The 21199-nt window shown below is 37.9% G+C and overlaps 2 protein-coding genes across 2 annotated transcripts in view; both read right to left on the bottom strand.

Annotated features, from left to right (window-relative positions):
- LOC122666123 (thaumatin-like protein 1b) overlaps positions 1-7362 on the bottom strand; it is a 34420-nt gene extending 27058 nt beyond the window's left edge. The window contains exon 1 of the mRNA XM_043862240.1: positions 7291-7362. Coding sequence (XP_043718175.1) covers positions 7291-7348 — 58 coding nt within the window. The 5' untranslated portion in view covers positions 7349-7362. The remainder of the gene's footprint in view (positions 1-7290) is intronic.
- An 808-nt stretch (positions 7363-8170) lies between these two features.
- On the bottom strand, positions 8171-15145 carry LOC122665807 (thaumatin-like protein 1b). The gene is made up of 3 exons (XM_043861943.1): positions 15085-15145; positions 14395-14569; positions 8171-8723 (listed from the first exon to the last, which is right to left on the bottom strand). Exons 1-3 carry the CDS (start codon positions 15143-15145, stop codon positions 8222-8224), a joined length of 738 nt encoding a protein of 245 aa, XP_043717878.1. The 3' UTR covers positions 8171-8221.
- Positions 15146-21199: the final 6054 nt, after the last annotated feature.

The raw sequence follows: 21199 nt of genomic DNA, 5'->3' as shown, positions 1-21199 counted from the left end.
TTTTAGAACTCTTAAGTAGTTTTTATTTAACTATGTAAGGAACTTTTTATAGAATTTTCTGCTATAATTTTGGGATCATCTTTTTGTTCGATTTTGCTTTTTTTTTTTTTTTTTTTTTTTTTTTTTTTTTTCTTTTCTTTTTAACAGTATTCCCGCTCACAGGGTCAAAGAAATTTTCAGCTGGATTCTAACTAATCGGATATATGTTTTTCCTTGTTGATCAAGTTTTATAACCGCCTCAGTAGAAGGCCGAGTACCAAACAAGGGAATTTTATTATTGACTTAATTTATACTAATGTGTACTGTTATCCCTATTATGAGCTACTGTTCTCAGTTTTCACACCAATTAGTCCTCCCTAATTTCACAACCATATAGCTTATTGTCTTGCATGTTTTAGAATAAGATCTAATTGTGGAGAGTAATTCAGGAGTCTCCGCCAGACTGTGATCGGTGCAGAGCATCACGCTCTGATACCACTCTGTCACACCCCCATCCCGACAAGGGATAAAATATAGTAAAAGGGTATGACTAGGACGACACGTGTCATCCCAACCACTGCCAGGATCATAGATGCAGTGTCCCAATACACAGTCAGAACTAATATTAACAACACAGTAATATTAGAGCGCGAAGGAAGAAATAGTATATTTTGAAAGTTCAAAAATACAAGTGGAAGCATTTACCATAATAGTTATTTCATGCCCAAACTCCTAAGTGATACATATAGTTTAAAGTTTTCATCCTGAGCTGACCATATAGTACTACACAAATTTAATAGTGTAAACAGACAATATTATTACAAAGGCACAAGGCCCAAAAGTCAAAATATAAAAGGGGACCAAGTCCCAGCCATCAGTATGCCTTATAGGCAAAATCATTTCGAGGGCATCGATCGCAGTGCTCCTCCGCCACCTGCATCATAATCTAAAAAGTGTGAACACGAGGGGGTTAGCTCCATTGAGCCAGTGAGGGGATGGGGATTCACAAACATACAATGCACATATAGTCCAATGGTGTATGCACATGTTAATTCTTTTTTTTTTTTCCACCTAGCACACAATCTAAGTCAGAGGTATATGCTATTGTGATAACTCGGGAGACACTGTGAGTCACTTCGATTATCACCACAATAAAACCTCAGTTGTCACCAAGGGACCTACGCCAGTCAAAGCCACCAAAACCATCCAGTGACAGACCCCGATAACCATTACTACCATGACTGGCTCTCTCTCACACCACAGAATCTGGGCTCTGGTTAACCAACACCTAAACCCCTATTGGTAAGGGTCGTAGCATAAGGGTACAAAAGTCCTACCCGCAGATATACTACATGCAAGTCCTATCGTCCCGAGAGGTATTCCGGGTGCATCAACGTCCCATTTCATCTAGTACCCGGGTACCAGCACGGCACGGCGCATACAGTTCAATATGACATTCAATAAAAGATATTATATATTCCTGGGGTTCCGGCACTAGCACTTACCGACACCGTAACCCAATAAAAGATAGAAAACAATCACAATATCATCATTTCAATCAAGTATTATAAAGTATGCAAGATGCGCAATCATGCTTAATAAAGTATACTAGTAGCATGGTACATGTACAATTAAATATAGTAAGCCCAAACAACAACCAAACCCACTCACAATATAGGTTATGCCCCGATGTTACAAGTTGTCGCTGTGATTAAGTAACATATCACAAGATGGAAATTTTAAACCTAAAGAAAGAGTGAGAATAGGGTTAAACAAGTAAAGGGGAGGATCCCCAAAAGGTATCCCATAAATCATCTAAGTATAAGGTTTCAGAGGCAGGGTGGTTTTATAGGTGGTCTTATGCCCAATTCCTAAAACCGCATGTAAATCCTAGCTTACCAGGGGCTCAAGAAAGTCTCAGCCAAGTGCAGTTTTATGGGTGGTTTTTCTCAGAACATGAAACCGTACGTAAATCCTAGCTAACCAGGGGCTTACACAGGGAGGTGATTTCAGGGTGGTTTCTCGTAGGTCTTAAAACCACATGTAAAACCTCATACCTCCAGGTCCAAGATTCAAGAGGTTTTTCACTAAGAGTTCATATTTCAAGGGGTTTAAAGGTAAGGAGACTTCAAAGGAGCTTCCCCCTTAGGTCTATTAGGGTCCTAAGACCTTATTAGGTCCATACAACCCAAGGGATTCAAGAAAAGAATCCAAGAAGAACCTATTCTAAAGCATGATAGGGTAGAAATCCTATGTCTTTTAAATAGAATGAGATTGTGAGTCTTAGGGCTAGCCATGGAGTGCAATAACTCCACAATAGCCTAGGCTAAAGGTTCCATCGATTCCTTGGGTTCCAAGTGGAACCCTAGGTCAAGTCTTTCCCATTTTCCAAACCCCAAAACCCAAAAATAGAAGAAGGGATGAGAGCTTAATGGCCTACCTGACCAAGACAAAGGAGTTCCACGTTTAGGGTTCCAAGGGTGGGGTCTCAAACCTCCAGCCAAGCCCTTTCACCCACCTTCCTTCACTCCTTCCTTCCACAGGTTCTTCTCTCGGCTTGGTCTTCAAGAGGGGAGGATGAGATGAGCTTCAAGGGAAGGACAGCAAGGGCTCCCTTCCTTCCCTTCTTCTTCTTCTTCTTCCCCTCCTTATTTCCTTCTTCTCGTCTCCTTTCTTCTTTCTTTCTATTCTTTCCCTTCTTCCCACGTTTTGGTTGGAGGAGGGAATGCAAATGCTAAGGGAATCTAAGCTCCTATTTATAATTTAAACCCTTACTAAGGTCTGTTTGGTTGGGTATTAAATAGGTCAAAACCCATTTTGTGTCAAATAGATTTAAATGGGTCACTTAAGTTAAATGGGTCACTTAAATTAAATGGGTCAACCCATTGGTCCAAATAGGAAAAGGAGATTATTAAGTGGGGTCCACATGATAATGGAACACAAGTCCCTCACACATTTGCCGAGGTAAGTGGGATCCACTATAAAAATATTCTACAAACGGCTAAAATAGCCCAGGCGGTTCAAAACTTGACCCGCACTTAGAGGACATCGAAGGAAAGGGTAAATAAATAAGTCAAGGGCTAAAACTTACTTCTCCATTGTCATGGCGCATCACCCATTACCCCAAATAGCCTCGCCACAGCAATGCCAAGTTCATCACTGAACGAAGTGTTCAACTGAGGCGATGGTCCAGGGTACTCTCTCCGAAACTCTTCGCTTTCCGGGCTAGTACTAGGAGGATAGTTGACAAAGTTGCTATCGACGAATTTTCCCCACTGCCGGTTGAGGAAATCTTTCTTCCACAGGTAAACCCGTACTATGGTCAATGATCTTGTAGCTGGGTTTGACCACCATCAAGAACAGCTCACCAGCATACATGGCAGTGGTAACTATAAGTCAAGGGAAAAAAAAAATAATTAATTATGATCCCGGGTGCAGGTGTAACAGCTTTCCTGAAATTAATGGGACACCGAGGTACTTAATTGGCAATTGAGTTTCTGTGAACCCAGACAACACCAGTAATTGTTCTCGAATTTGGGGGTTAACCCCCCCAAAAATGATAAACGATTTAGACTGATTCACCATAAGACTAGAGATTGATGAGAAGGTATTCAAGGCCAACTTCCATAACAGCAGACACTAACAAACAACCAGCCTTAACAAACACCATCAAGTTGTCAGCAAAGACCAAGTGAGAAAGTAACAGAGGCTTACATCTTGGGATAAGGTAAATCCGACCTTCCACCACAAGCTGTTGCAACATCATGGATAGACCCTTCATAGCTAGTATAAAAAGATAGGGAGACATAGGATCTCCTTGTGTAATACCTCTACTACTAGCAAAATACCTGGTGAGACTTCCATTCACCAGGATCGAGAACATAGTAGGCTCCACACATTGCTTAATCCAAGTAACAATTTTTTCCATTATTAAATGCATGAGAATTATTATGTAGTTATTAAACTGGATCCGATCCTCTACTACCGAGCTGCCCCAACTTCCCTACTGTGCAGACACAGTAGGGTGTCATTTGAAATGATCGCTTTACCCCCACTTGGGCAAAGTGCTCGGGTAGGGGTAAGGTAGTCATTATGCGCCTTACTGTGTCTGTGCAGTAGAGCACAATACAGCCAGCTCGGCAGTAGAGGGATCTGACCCTGCTAAACTACATTCATTTAGTTTGTTTAGTCGTTCGTGACTGTAATTCACAGATAGCATTACGTGCGACATATAAGTCAAGAGTCTTTTCTTATCACAAAAAAACAAAAGAGTTAAGAGTCTATTCTTATAAACAACTAAACAAGTATGGAAAAAGACCATGACCTCTTCACCTTATGGACCACATGGTCATTATATATGTAAATCGGTATTGGGCTTGGGCCCAATAAGGACCGCCCACAAGGGGCAGGTCACGACTCGCGTGACGGAGGGAGGCGGTCACTTTAGTGACCAACCCCTTTCTCTGTTGATCTCTATGACTCCCAGTGGGAGTCGACATAGGTGGGTCGCTGTTTAGCTATAAATAAGTCTTTATAGCGCAGACCCTAATATGTACGATATAACATCATTCCGGATTTTCTCTCCTCTTCTTCAACTTCTGTGTTTCCTAGGGTTTCCATCGTTGCCTAGGGTTTTTTGGCGTGGATTTCTCAAGCGGAGAAACCTATCGAGATCATGGTGCTTTGTTCGTGTGCTCGTAACCATAAGCTCGGTATTTGATCTTTCTTCCATTGTGCTTCCATACACATTTAGGTATGATCCAAACCCTAGATAATTTGGATCTTGGTGTATGTGAACTAACAATATATAACTAAACTCAGAGCCGGTGTAGAAAACTGATAATGGTTTAATGGTTTAAGTTTTTTTTTATTTTTATGTGGTTGCTAAATAGGAACTAGACTTGTAAAGTGATGGAGCCATTTTAAGGTTATAATCATGAGAATGGATCATCTCCACATGCATGCAGCTGAACATGTGAAAGGTAACCACTTGTCTTTTTTGTTTCTTTAAATACCCCTCCTCCCCTTGTAAATGGCAAAAATGGGATAGATGGTTACCTTTCATACATACGTTCACCTGCACGTACGTGCAGAGGAACTGAACTCTATAACTATAGGAGGTCAAGTTCAGTTCCTCTACACATACGTGCAAGTGCTCGTATGTGTGAGGCAACCACATGTCCCGATTTTGCCATTTATAATGGGAGGAGGGGTATTTATGAAAACAAAAGGGATATGTGGTTGCCTCTCAGAATTTCAATTTCATTTGATTTTACTATTGCTCTTTAATTTTTTTTTCTTCTAATACTCTTGCTCTTTAATTATACATCTTCTATTTGCTAATGGTAGTTTGGTTTTTTCAGTAGTTCATATTGATGAGATACATTATTTTCGAGATGCTTTATCACTATACAGCAGGGTTTTTAGGCAGGCAATTAATTTGAAGAAGTGTTCTTTGACATTTAGTTTGGCTGCTAGTGGTTCCCTTGTTTCTATCATAGGTGGGGGTTTCCTTCTAGTGGTTGTCTTTATTTCTGGTTATTCTAGGCCTTTTGTATCATTTTTTTTCTTCTTAATATACACGACCTTTTAGCAACAAAAAAAAAAAAAAGAAAAGGTCCTAATGTTCACCCAAGATTGAAGAAGTGGGTCTCTAAAATCCTTAAAATTCCTTTTGGTCCTGGACCAAAGAAATATTTGGGATTGCCCACCGATTTTGGTGTTTCGAAGGTTGCTTTATTTCAATATATCTTTTCAAAGATGGAAGGAAGGGTGCAAGGTTGGAAGTCTAAACTACTATCTCATGCTGGTAAGGAGGTTTTATTGAAGTCTGTTGTGTTCTCTATGAGAAATTATGCTTCTATGCATTTTAAATTGCTTGCATCGCATCACAACCATGTTAGAAAGCTTCCTACCAATTTCTTTTGGGGTGATGATGATGTTTCCCAAAAAATTCATTGGGTCTCATGGGATAGGTTATGTCAATCTAAAAATAAAGGTGGATTGGGATTCAGGGATACCAGCTCCCTTCATAACTGTGCTTTGCTCTCTAAAATGATATATAAGCTTTAGTTTGATCCAAATTATATGCTATCTCTGTTTCTGAAGGCAACCTATTATCCTCGGACTGATTTTTTGCATTCCATCAATGGGCATTAGCTAAACTTGTCATTCATGGTGCAAGGGGGTTTCTATTTCACTGAAATAATGTGCAAAAATCAAATCAATCCAAACAAATTTTTTTTTTTCTAAATAAAAATCAACCCATGAAACTGATATAGAAATCACACCATATAAGGCATAATGTATAAAAATGGAAATCTCTTCATGTATTTATTTATTAATAACATGAAAGCTTACAATTAATATAATGGAGAGAATTGTAGCCAAGTATAAAGTACATAACCCGGTCAAGTACAAATTTCTCTCTCTTATTCTTAATGCTTAGCTGAAATCATCATCCATTTCTAAGGGCAGAAGGTAATGAGGTAATTAGCACCAGCGCATTGAAATGTGCTTGTGGACTCATCATCATTATATGGGTAGGCTTGAGGACACTGTTCTTTGAAGATTTGCGAGTATTTCGTGGGTGGACAAGTCTGAGGCGTATTATAGGCACCAGTGCAACAATAGTCATCAGTGCCAAACGCAGCACACGCACTTTTGCAAGCAATTGTAGCTCCATCGGACCCCGTGACACTCAACTCGGAAGGGCAAACCGAATTGATATCACCTGAACATCCCACCGTTTGGCAATCACCACTTCCACCTTGTGGACTTACCGAGACCGGCAAGTTAAATCCGTCGACAAGACTGATGTCATAGTAGTCCTGCTCTGTATTACTACTACTCCCTAAAGAGAATTCTACCAAGGTGGCCGGTGGATATGTTGCTGCACCACCGCATGAAACTTGACCGGACCCACAGTCTGCGGTTTCACATTTGAAAGTTCCATTATTAGTAGTAGATGAACAATATGTTCGACCCCCGAACCTGCCGGTCCATCCAGCCGAGACATCTATGGAATTTGAAGCTCCAGAGGCCAACTCGAAACCAGTTGAAGAAAGTTGGTCCTTGTTATCTCCTGATAATGTCCCTGGCCACACTGTGTAGTTACAGTTATTTTTGAACGTGAATGTAAGTGACAACCCTCCTGCATGCAATTCCACATATATATGTATAAAACAAGTTAATCATTAATGTGCATTTCATCAAATGGTTGTTGTTTGGTTGGAAGGAAAGTGAAAATTTTGTTAAAAGAGAGAAAAAAGATATGAAAACAAAGAAAATAAACAGTAATTAAGAACAAACCTGAGACAAGGGCGCAGAGAAGGACAGAGAGAAGGGCCAAATGTACTTTGGATTCCATTGCTGCTGCAGCTTGTGTTTGAAGGAATACTTTATAATCTTACTTGCTTCATGATGGGAATATATAGAGGAGAGGGAGTAAGGTACGTATCAGTAAAAATCTCTTTCTCGACTGAATAAAAAAACAGTTATGGGAAAAGTCTTTGAGAGGTTTGTGTTAAAACAATAAGATAATGATGGGAGTTCCAATTTGACCCGTCTAAGAGTAGGACCAACTATATATATATATATATGGATGGAGTCATTTCTTCCTCAGAACAGTTCTTCGTCTTATTAATAAATCATAAGATCAGAATTCCACACGTGGTGGGCAGAAGGCCAACTTAGTTCCGTCAAGCTCTCACCCTCCTCAGTCGACTAAAGTCACTAAGAGTAGGCCCAAGTGACATGTTGTTTTGGTTGTCCCTAGTTTTTTGAAGAAATTTTAGAAGAAGCCAAAAAATATCATAGAAGAAGTTAAAGTAGAAAGGTTTTCTTTTCTATGCGGTTCCCTAGTGCCTCGCACAAGAGGAGGGTGGATCGATCCCACCCGGGCAGAGTGTTGGGTCAAGTGTCTCGGGTGGGTCCCACCCCCTTCTTGTGAGAGGCACTAGGGAACCGCACCGGTCAGAGAACCATAGACAATAACGATTCGAGATTAGCAGGGGTGTTGGCCCTGATGCCTAGCGATTTTGAGTTCTCTCTGGGATAGGCCGTTGTTTTGTTTTCGAGATATCTCAAGTATAAAGTATATACCCAAAAGTACAATCAATAAACTACAAATTTCTCTCACTTATTCTTAATGCTTTACTTTAATTTGCTTGGTCCTATCATATGCAATTAATCTATCCATTTATTTTTCTGGATTCCAAGCTTTTGAAATCATCAACCATTTCTAAGGGCAGAAGGTGATGAGGTAATTAGCACCGGCGCATGTAAATGTGCTTGTCTCATCATCATATGCGTAACTGTAGGCTTGAGGACACTGTTCCTCGAAGATTTGCGAGTAGCTCGTGGGTGGACAAGTGGCAGCCGTATTATAGGCACCAGTGCAACAATACTCATCCTTCCCTAACGCAGCACACGCACTCTTGCAAGCAATTGTAATACCATCAGCACCCGTCACACTCAACTCGGAAGGGCATACCGAGTTCACATTACCTGAACATCCCACCGTTTGGCAATCACCGGTTCCACCTTGTGGAGCCACTGAGACCGGCAAGTTGAATCCGTCCACAAGGCTGATGTCGTAGAAGTCCTTCTCTGTGCTACTACTTCCAATAGTGAATTCTACCAAGCTGGCTGGTGGATTTGCTCCTGCACCATTGCAAGAAACTTGACTGGACCCACAGTCTGCGGTTTCACAACTAAAACTTCCACTTGAAGATGAACAATATGTTCGACCCCAGATCCTGCGGTGAAATCTACGGAACTTGTAGCTCCAGAGGCCAACTCGAAACCGGTTGAAGAAAGTTGGGCCTTGTTATTTACTGTTAATGTTCCTGGCCAAACTGTGTAACCACAGTTATTTTTGAACGTGAAGGTAGTAAGTGACAACCCTCCTGCATTAATCCCACATATATAAAACAAGTTAATCATTGTGTGCAAGGCACAGTTCGTAATCTAGGATCGGATCGTCCGATTTTGGCCGGATCGGATCAATATCAGCCGAGATCGATTCCAATGTCGATTCAATCCACTTGTACGAACAGAGGTAAAAAGGTAAAAAAAAATCGGATAATTTATAATTAAAAAAAAAAAAAACAGAGGTGAAAGTGTCATATTTACCCGATTTTGGCCGATCCCAATCCAATCCACTAGATCCAATCTCAATCCGTTCTGATCCAATCGATACCGAGATTAAAATAAATAAATTAAAATGCATTTCAAATGGTTGTATGATATGAAGAAAAGTGAAAATTTTGTTTAAGATTACTTTAGTATCTCTCATTTCACCAATTCGACTCCTCTACTTCCGCCTGCTCCTATTGTTGTGTGCGCCCCACACACAAGCAAGGCGGAATGTACCGCCATACCCCTGCCCGAGCGCCTTGCCTGAGCGGGGGTAAGTACTTTCTGCAACGCTTGTGTATGGGGTGTACGACAGTGCCAGGCAGGCAGGAGTAGAGGAGTCGGATCGCTCATTTCACTTCACTTCTAACCAAACCGATCCGAAGTATTTTATTTAAGGGAGAATATATATTCTCTGTGCCACAGCGCAGCCTGCACTCAGGCACACAGGCAGCCTATGCAGGGGGGGTAGGGAGATGGGAGAGGGGGGAGGTTAAGAGAACACATCTCCTGAAACCATGGAGTAGAGTTAGACCGATAGAGCCTTCCGAGCCAGGAATAAATCACGTTGTTATTCTCCTATGAAACAAAGTTAAAGATAGGATACAAGAGGCAAACTTAGAAGATAAAAGGATGTACCCAGTGCATGAAGCTCCCGTAATCCGTAAGAACAAACCTGAGACAAGGGCGAAAAGAAGGACAGAGAGAACCGCCATATGTACTCTGGATTCCATTGCTGCTGGTTGTGTTTGAAGGGATATACACTTGATAATCTTCCTCGCTTCATGGGCGGCCGGTATTATTTACAGAGGGAGTAAGGTACTAAGAATCTTTTTCTGGAATGAAGAAATAATAATAGGAAAAGTCTTTTGAGAGGTGTGTGTGTTAAAACAATAAGATAAACCGTCAAGCACGGCTTGATTGGCAAATATTATTTCCAAATATCTCAGTTTGGTCATATTTTAAGTAATTGTATGCTTTTCAATAAATTACCCAACTCCATTGAACAAGCATGTCACCGCTAATGTCGGGAGTTCCAATTTGACCCGTCTAAGAGTTGGACCAACTATAAATAATGGATGGAGTCATTTGGTCTTTGAACAGTTCTTCATCTTATTAATAAGTCATAAGATCAGAATTCCAAACATGGTTGGAAATAAGAAGGCCAACTTAGTTCCGTCAAGCTCTCACCCTCCTCAGTCGACTGAAGTCACTAGGAGTACGACCAAGTGACATGTTTTGGTTGTCCCTATTTTATTGAAGAAATTTTAGAAGAAGTTTAAGTGGAAAAGGGGTTAGCACTTAGCAGGGGTGAATTGGCCCCGTTGCCTAGCAGTTTTGAGTTCTCTCTGGGATAAGCAGTAGTTTTGTTCAAGTTTTTTCAATTTTTTTTTTCTTCTTTCTTATTTATCATTCTTTCCCCTATTTTTTGGTGGAGAAAGATTTTTAAGGCTTCGTTGAATATATTAATCATTTATCTAAAAATAAATCAGAATTCTTTTTACCGGAAAAAAATAAATTAGAATTGTCATTGTAAGGAAGTACTATTGAATTATTTTAAAGAAAATTGAAAGATTACCTAAAATTAGGTTTCAATAAACCAAATTATTCAAAATAGAGATAATTATTACAAAATTACCGAAAACAGTGCTCCTCCCTCGTCCATGGGAAAAATATTTCTTACAAATCGGGTAGAAAGAATTTTTCTGTTGCTTGTAATCGCATGCGCCGAAATGGAATAATCCATTTCCTCTGTGGATTCAAAAATACCCTCCGAGATTTTAGTATTTTCTAAAATACTCGTTTTATCTCTCTAATTAAAATAGATAATTAATTAGAGAGATAAAATAAGATACAAGGAGTGTTACCATACATCCTATAACTTCTCCCCACCCACGTACATAACTTTCCACTTACAATATAATTCCTCAATTACTATAAATTCATATAAAAACTACAAAATAAATAACTAATTAACAGTTAATCTAAATAATTATCCACCTCTTATATGCACATAACAGGTCTCTTCTGGTGCTTTCTAAGGTTGTGGAGCATCGCGATATATTCGATTACTGATTACCAGTTCTTCTAGGAACTAAGCTTTTGCCTGACTTTGATCTGTCAGGCTCTAGTGACTTTGGGAAGGTGGGTTTAGCGATCTCCGAGCCCATAGAGAGGAATAGCTTGGCCTCCTCTGTTGTTGCTCGATCTTGAGAGAGGATTATGGTTGTTGTTGTGGTGGTGGCACCTGGTAGGCTCAGAAGTATGAAAGACTAGTTTGCTTGTACCACAATAAAAAAATAAAAAAAAGATGAAGAAAAGAGAAGGCTATTTTTTTTCTTTTTTGGTAAACAGAAGACTACGTTTGGTTGTAAGGAAATTTAAAAGGTAGGAAAGTGAAAATTTTCAAATCTAAAACAAAAACTTTTGTAATAATTACCCCATTATATATTACATAAATTTCTTACCATTTTTAATAACGAAACATTTAAATGTAATTTTATTTTATATTTTAAACTAAAGGGAGGGATTTTTTTTTTTTTTTTTTTTTTTTTTGGGTAAGAAAACCAAAGGGAATTGGATGCAAAGTAAAATGAAATTTAATAACCAAATATGGTATAATTTGGAGTTAGTGATATAGTCACATGAAGTAATAATTACAAGTGTTTCTTTTTTGACAATGAAAATTTTCCTTCATTTCCGTTCGCTTCCCTTTGATTCTACTTGCAACCAAACGAAGCAAAAGGAAACATATCTAACCAAAATAGTGTCTCCTTTGAAACTAGATCCCTCTATTTTGATTTACATTGAAAACATGTTAAATTGTGGGCGGTGGGTTCTTATCCCCATTACTAGTGAAGGTAGAAATTACTAGATAATTTTACCTACATTGTGTAATTTATATTAACCTAGAGTTCATCATAAATAGCCATAACCTATATTTATCTGATTTCTCATAAACCACATGCCATCATACCCTAAGCCCATAACCGATAGTCCATTTGAGATTCCCATTCACTATGCCTCAAATCATACAATATCCAAATTTAAACATATTCTTTTTCGCTAAAAGTCAGCAAGTGTATATTAACCAACAAAAGAGTGCATAATACAAGATCGGAGAGGTCCCCAACGAGGACCCAAACAAACCACATCTTTTTTAAGCTTTTGTGGTTATTGTTTTCTTCTTCCCTTTCCATATCCTATGTAGCGATTTTTTTTTATATAAAAAAAACGTTTTAGTAGGTGTTTGGTATCATTTATGGACCCTATTTCTATTTAAAATAAATCAGAATAATAGAAAAACCATAATAGGTTAAGACTTATTCATCTATTATGGCTAAAAATCATTTTTGACCATTTATGCGGGTACCAATAATGAACATATGCACAATTGCTTACCTAAATGGGGTAAAATGATTAAATTAACGAAAATCTCTCTCTCTCTCTCCAAACATGTAAGCATGCACGGTCGTGTTTCCTCCCTCTCACAAAGAGTTGGAAAAGTCATAAACCCCCACCCATTAATTAATGCCTTGAAACTCCCACCCTCTCACATACACGGCTTACAGAGCCATGTATGAAAACTTTCCCCTATAACATATAATAAATCGATCATATAGTATATATTATATATAACACAAGTCTTCCATTTATTATTATATTATATTATTCATAATATATTATATAGTATTTATTATAAACTACATATAGTATATATTATATATAATAAAAATCCTCCCTTTTATATTACATTAAATATTATATATTATATATAATATGGTACATAATATATTATATATTACATAACATATTATTGTATTATAAGTTACATAATATATTGTTATAATATATAATATAATAAATTAATGAATAACATAATACCTAATATTATATTATATTATATTATATATTATAATATGAGGAGGACGATGGGTGAAGGGATTCCTCCTTCACCCACCAATCAAAATTATTTATGCATAGTAGTTACCAAACGGTTTGTATTTTTTAATTAAAAATGGTTTTCATCAATAATTTGTTTTCAATCAGGCCATAAAGAAAACGTAAATGATACCAAAAAGAGCCTTAATCCATTTCCTTATTATTTGTGTTGTTCAATGAATTTAAGGACATAACTATCAAGGATCACAATTCACAAATTGAGAATACATGACAAAAAGAGGTGAATCTACTGTTTTTTCTTGAACTTTGCTCCTTCTGTTGTGGCTACATTATGGGAGGATTATGTGGGGAAAATGAGATTTCTCTTTACTCGTTCATAGACCCAGGAATGGTCTCTAGGTGGGCTAATTTATCATTACCTTTCTTGGGTGTAGAGTTTCAATCCTCTATTATTGTTTTCTTGTATTAGTCTGGATATACCTAACGTTAAACACTTGTACTCTTTTTTATCTTTTTTTCTTTTTTTCTTTTTTTTTTTTTTTTCTCTAATGTATAATAATCTTGCTGGCCTTTAGCCAAAAAAAAAAAAAAAAGTGTCTTCTATAAAGAGAGGAAAATAATAAAGAAGATATGTAATTTCTTCATGTATTTATGGACCGACGAACATACCCTCCACAACTTTTATTTATAGAATTGTAAGTTTACAGACTAATGGAGAGAATTGTACCAAAGTATAAAGTATATACCCAAAAGTACAATCAATAAACTACAGATTTCTCTCTCTTATTTTTAATGTTTTGCTTGGTCCTATCATATGCAATTAATCTATGCATTTATTTTTCTGGATTCCAAGCTTCTGAAATCATCAACCATTTCTAAGGGCAGTAGGTGATGAGGTAATTAGCACCGGCGCATGTAAAAGTGCTTGTCTCATCATCATATGCGTAACTGTAGGCATCAGGACACTGTTCCTTGAAGATTTGGGAGTATTTGGTGGGTGGACAAGTCTCAGCCGTATTATAAGCACCAGTGCAACAATACTCATCAGTCCCAAACGCAGCACACGCACTTTTGCAAGCGATTGTGGTTCCATCAGACCCCGTCACACTCAACTCCGAAGGGCAAACCGAGTTCACATTACCTGAACATCCCACCGTTTGGCAATCACCGGTTCCACCTTGTGGAGCCACCGAGACTGGCAAGTTAAATCCGTCGACAAGGCTGATGTCGTAGAAGTCCTTCTCTGTACTGCTACTTCCAATAGTGAATTCCACCAAGCTGGCTGGTGGATTTGCTCCTGCACCATTGCATGAAACTTGACTGGACCCACAGTCTGCGGTTTCACATTTAAATCCACTCGTAGATGAACAATATGTTCGACCCCAGATCCTGCCTGACCAACCAGCCGTGAAATCTACGGAACTTGTAGCTCCAGAGGCCAACTCGAAACCAGTTGAAGAGAGTTGGGCCTTGTTATCTCCTGTTAATGTTCCTGGCCATACTGTGTAACTACAGCTGTTTTTGAAATTGAAGGTAAGTGACAAACCGCCTGCAAAGAGATAAATATGTTAACCATGCATTTTGTTGAAAACGAAACCTATACTGATGCATAAAGAATGGAAATAGCTAACAATAATCATACGATCAAACACAAGGATCTACGTGGTTCAATAAGATTGCCTATGTCCACGGTGAGATATTGAGATGTGTTTCACTATCAATCGCTAACATTTTTTTTTTTTATGGTCTGTCCTATATGTTTGCCCAATGAGACTTCAGCTACCACCTACAAGAGAAAGACCTCTTGGGGCGATGCACTCAATTGACACGACACCGACCAACCGACCAAGCGGTTGTTTGCTAATCGGACACAGACAGTGGCACAATGACCACCCTATCCCACCCGGGCAGGGGCGCTCCAGGCAGTGGGTAGTAGAGGATCCATCCAAATTGTATTTCATACTCACCAAACAAACCCTTAATCTCTGCTTTTATCATATACCATGCAACAAAGTTAAAAGAGAGAGAAGATGAAAATAAAGCTAGGAAACCACTTGAACAAACCTGCGACAAGGGTGAGGAAGAAGACGAAGAGAAGTGGGTTGTGTGCTCTGTAGGTATCCATTGCTGCTGCTTGTGTCGGAATGGGGTACTGGTTACTCTTCTCACTACCCTCAAGGTGGGTATTAAATAGGCTTAAGATACGTAGCCTTTTTGTTAAGCCAGTTGGATTTTTCTTATCTCCGAAAATCATGGCATGAGAGGCTTTCAAAGTTAGGTTTTTCTTCTTTGGATCGTCTATGACTTTTCTTCTAGTTCTCTGAAATTAATGGAGAGATGAAGATAACTGCCAAATGTTACATGACACATGCCATGCAGACAGGAAATCAAACTCTCTTGTATAAGGAAATTGTAGAGAATATCTTCTACAGATCCATCCATTTTTCACCTCACCATTCACCATTTTGGAGTTTGAAAATGCTCGTGTGGGTCAATATATAGCTTCTGAGATGAAAGTGTTGATTCTGTTTTTTTCAGTGACTTCAGTCATGATCTCCAAATAAATACAAAATTCACAAGAGACAATAGAATGGAAATAGCTATACGTATAGGGATTAGAGATAATCACGATGGAACAGTTTAGGGCTGCAATTGCACCGGTCTGGTAATGGTGAGATGACCATTGGACTTTTGGTGTTTGAAACTTTGGAATTTTCTATTTTGAACTCAATGAGGGGCTGCTCCTCTGTGAGGGATAATTTCGTACATTTCTTTTTTTTTTTTTGTTTAGAAGATAAAACATTTCTATTTGAGGAAGGCATCTGTGATCTGACAATCAAGAAGGGTACATCATATCAAACCTATAATTTTGTACTTAAATTAAAATCATTATATTTACGGTATTACAACTACACCATTCCCCAAGGGATCCACATCTTCTACTTCCAAAAGTGGCGCTTCCATCTTATTTCCGTGCGCTACAAGGGCGCCAATTGGACTGATAGCAATCTAACGGTCAATATTGCAAGATTTCAAATTAAAATTAAAACCACATGGGATTTGTTTGAACCCACCTTAAACCTAAATCCAAAACCAAACCCGCCTGACCGGTTCAAAATTTTCAAACCAACCCATTTCACTACACTCACATTCATCTGGATTCCGCTCTTTTGTGATTTTGGTTTTTGTTAGTGGTCTAAGTCTGAGGATTGGCCTTTTGGTGAGTTCCTCTTGTTTTATTTGGGTTGGGACCTTCCTAGGTTTCTTGGATCTTTCCATGAATCTCTCTTAGGTTGCCTTTGCAGGTTGTAATTGTTTTTGTTTCTTTGGAATAAAATGATATTACCTGTCTAAAACTAATAATGAAAAAATTATAAATTTACTGAAAAATGAGTATCTATTATGTACGTATGTAGGAATGTTATTGGTTTAGGAGGAAGTTGTTTGAATTTAAATAGTACTTCAAATGTTCAAAGATGAAGAAATGACAGTCATTGGTTGATCCACATCTCTCACATCCCAAATTCACAATGGAATTAAGAACAAACAAACAAATATATATTAAGATAAAAAAGAATGAAGTTTCTGATGCAGAGAAGAATTTCAAAGAATTCATGGATCTGTTGGACCGGTGGAAGTCCATTTGATGGGGCCAAAAATATTAATTTGCTAGCTCACCTTCAAAGGGTTGTAACTTTTCGTCAAGGTGGAGTTACGGGAGCCATAATATCTTTTTGGAAATGGTAATCAGTGCTCTACAAGCAATTCAATAGATAAAAATAAATTTATTCATTGGATTAATATTCCAGAACCAAATTCACAAGTTTAAGGGGTGTATGTAACTTCCAATGTTTTATGCATGATTTAGGAATATAAGTTTCCTATTTTATTTTGTTTCTTATGCTGTTTAGGTTTCCTTTTATTTTGTAATCTAACCATTTTATATTAAGGTAATTTTGATTGAAATAATATCATCTTGAGTTTATGAATCAAATTACTTTGTTTGCACTTCTTCCTTGATGGAATTAAGGTTTCTTTATGTTGAGGATTCGAGGGTTGTGAGCGTTAGATGAGATTTAGCCCCATACTTCCTACTGTGTCAATTTTTATAAAAAGGGGAAACCATCATGGACAAAACTTAGAAAGAGGAAAAAGAATGTGTAGATCCCTATTGGAAATAGAAATCAAGTAAGAATCAAAGGGGGTGAGTGGTAGCAACGCTTAAGCGCTGAGAATTCTAGTCACTAAAATCCATCTGAACTATTGATCTGTTTTACACAAATCTTGGCCCTCCATTAATTTACCTATCCTTCAAACTAGTACTGACTGTTATGGGTATCTCTCTCTCTCTCTCTCTCTCTTAGTCTCCTTCATCTCCGACATTGGAAAGCAAGCCCCTACACCCTGCCAAGTTTGAACTCTTATAAAAAAATCCATTTGGTATTTCAATTTCTAAGAATAGATTCTATATATTTCCTTGGGAAAGGAGATGGTGGGGGGGGGGGGGGACTGGGAAGGGGGTGGTGGTTGTGGTGGCAGCAGGGTAGTGATGGTGGTGGTGACCTGGGAGTGGTGATGACAGTGATGATGATGGTGGTGGCAGTGGCGATGGTGGTTGTGGTGGCATGGTAGTGGTGAGACCATTAAGCAATGGCGGTGGTAGTTGCAAGGAGGAGGGGGTGGGGAGGGACTGGGAAGGGGGCGGTGGTGGTGGCATGGTGGTGGTGAGACCATTAAGAGTAGAAGAAGGATGGTGTTTTATTTTTAATATAAAATTAATACTTTGCCCATCAAATTTACCAAGTGCTCATTAAAAAGAAAGAGTGAAATCAAATGAAATAAAAATTCTGAGAGGCAACTACTTATCCTTTTGTTCCCTAAATGCCCCTCCTCCCCTTGTACATGGCAAAAATGAAATATGTGGTTGTGTCTCACACATACGTGCACCTGCAAGTACGTATAGAGAAATCGAACTAGATCTGGTATGTTTATAACCCTAAAATGGCTCCACCCTTTGACTTGCAACTCTAGTTTCTATCTATTACCTATCACATCCATAGTTGGAAAACAAGGTTTGGACTCAGCCGAGTCACCCGAGTCGAGTCAAAATTTTGGAAAATCTGGTCAAGAGTCATGTAGACTCGATCAGGGTAAAAACTGACAAGAATCGGTTACAATCTGTCTGAGTCATATGAGACTCGATTTTTTTACCCGAGTCACAACATAAAGGGCGATTTTGGTAATTTTTTTAAAGCTCATTAAATTAACCCACTTAGAGTAAAACAGTAAAAAACCTCGATGCCCTAAAATCAAGAGTTCCGATACTAGTAGTTTGCTTGTTGAGAAAGAAAAAATGAAACCTTTAGTGCCTTTTGAACTCCCTAGTGGTTAGCAGCATTGAAGCTTCAATCTCTTCTTTGTAATTTGTGAGTATGTAACTTCCCGAAGTCACAGATGTTTGACACTCTCTATCTCTCTATCTCTCTCTCTCCCCCCTTTTGTGTGTATTTTTTGCTGTTACTCCTCCTCGGCATGCCTAATAAATCAGGTAAAAACTTTCACCTCTGCAACCTAAACTTTCTACAATCCCTAATCTCTTGATATCGAGGTGGAGGCATGTTGGAGGGTTTGAATCGTATTGGACAAACTTCGCTTTCTCTGCCTCTCTTCTTCATCCACCAGCGACCCACGTTTGACGTATCTTGGACAACAGGATTTTATAAATAGATTATACATGCACTTTGAGTCAATTTCAGCAGATCATTTGCCCTAATTATAAATGATTTCATGATTGGGTGAAAAATAAAAGAAAGAAAACAGTTGCAGGAAGTTATCAATGTTTCCATTGTGATTCAGAGCATGAAGGCGACCTAATTCCATGTTAGTGCAAGAGAGGGAAAGGGAAGAGAATGAGGTGAGGGGAGAGAAGAGGGAATGGGGCCAGATGCTTTGTTAACTTAGCAATTTATCTTTTAAATTTTTTTGTTCTTAAAATTGAAAAACTAGTTGAAACTTGGTAACCCACATTATTAATTTATATCTAATTATTATATTTAAAAAAAAAATAATCGTGATTCACCTTGACAAGCTTTGACTAGATCAAGTCAACATCAAGAAAACTTAAAATCATTAAACCATTATCGGTTTTCTGCACCGGCTTTGAATTTAGTTGAAGAGGTTTTTTTTTTTTTTGTTTTTTTGGGTACGAATTGAAGAGGTCATTTCTAGTCAAAATAAATAAGAAGTTGAAGAGGTCATGGTATTTATATATACTTGTTTATAAGAAGAGACTCTTGACCCACTTTTATTTTTATTTTTTGATAAGAAGAGACTCTTGAGTCTTGACCCATTTTTATTTTTATTTTTATTTTTTGATAAGAAGATACTCTTGGCTTATATGTGCTGGCATTAATGACAGAAACGAGATAGTCTAGAACTAGATGGTGAGGAGATACAGATAAACGGACTTCCGTACACATTATAGAATGTTCACCATTTTAATTTATTGGCTGCGCCTATTTATAGGATTAATTGGCTTTTAAAACTAAGAAAATTCATAGCAAATTAATGTAGCTTAGTAAATACATAATAATTCTCATGAATTTAATAATGGAAAAAAAAAGATATAAAATTACTTAAAAATGAGTTTCAGTTTATTAAAACATAAGAATTCTCATGCATTTAATAATTGAAGATATAAAATTACTCAACAATGTGATTTGATTCAGTATATTAAACTAATTACTTAATCTTTTATTTAACTAAGGCCCTTTGGTGTGATTTCGATTTCAAAATTTCGTTGATTTCTTCAAGTAGGTCAAGGAATAGGATATTAGTCAAGAGATTGAAATTGTTTAAATGCATCAATTAAAAATTTTACATGAATAAGAAATTCATTTGGTATTTTGATTTTTTAAGAATAGATTCCATTTGCGTTCTTCTTCCTTCACAAAGCCAAAAAAAGGCACGGTGGAGCTAGGGTTGTAGAAAAGAGTGGGGGGGGGGGGGATGCGGTGAGGGCTAGGGCAGGTGTATTCTTCTTCCTTAACAAAGCTAACAAGAAGATCGGGGTTGGGCAGGGCTGTAGAGAAGGGGGGGGGTGAGTTCATGCATAATTGTTCAAAGAGGAAGAAATGACAGTCGTTAGATGATCCATATCTCTCACATCCCAAATTCACAATGGAATTAAGAACAAACAAACAGATACTAAGAATAAAAAAGAATGAAGTTTTTGATGCAGAGAAGATTTTCAAAGAATTTATGGATCCATTGTACCGGTAGAAGTCCACTTGATCAGGCTGAAAATATTAGTTTGCTAGCTCAACTTCAAAGGGTTGTAACTTTTCACTAGGGTGGAGTTACGGGTGCAATAATGCCTTTCTGGAAATGGTAATTAGTATTTTCAGGCAATTCACTGAATAAAAATCAATTGATTCATTCGATTAATATTTCGGAGCCAATTTCACAAGTTTAAAGGCGTACGCACCTTCGAAGTTTTATGCACGATTTAGGAATATAAGTTTACTATTTTATTTTGTTACTTGTTTTGTTTAGGTTTCCTATTCCTTTGTAATCTGACCTTCTTCTATTAAGATCATTTTGATTGATATAATATCATCTTGAGTTTATGAATCAACTTACTTTGTTTGCTCTTCTTCCTTGTTGGAATTAAGGTTTCTCTACCTTGAGGATTCGAGGGTCAAATTGGAACTTCCATCATTCGGGGTGACATTGCGTGTTCAATGGACTCAGGGAATTTAGTTTAAGGATACATCAATTGATTAAAATATGACCAACTGACATATTTGGAAATAATATTTACCAATCCAGCCGTGTTCAATGGAGTCGGGGAATTTAGTTCAAGGATACATTAATTGCTTAAAATATGACCAACTGACATATTTGGAAATAATATTTACCAATCCAGCCGTGCTTGACGGTTTATCAATAGGTGGAGGTGGGTCGAGACTCGAGAGAGATAGAGGGAAGAGCAGCTGGCATAGTCCACATTAGACTTTCCCATTACTATTTCTTTATCGATCGGAGAAATATTTTATTCCTACATATCTTAAGAAATATTAAATAATATTTCATACGTACCTTCCTCCCTCCTCTATAAATACCCACATTGGGCTGAGGAAGAATATAAAGTATCCCTTAAATCATAAGCAGCAGCAAC

The sequence above is a fragment of the Telopea speciosissima genome, chromosome 6 (genome assembly GCF_018873765.1).
Source record: "Telopea speciosissima isolate NSW1024214 ecotype Mountain lineage chromosome 6, Tspe_v1, whole genome shotgun sequence".
Taxonomy (NCBI): Eukaryota; Viridiplantae; Streptophyta; class Magnoliopsida; order Proteales; family Proteaceae; genus Telopea; species Telopea speciosissima.
This window is presented reverse-complemented; position numbering and strand designations above follow the sequence as displayed.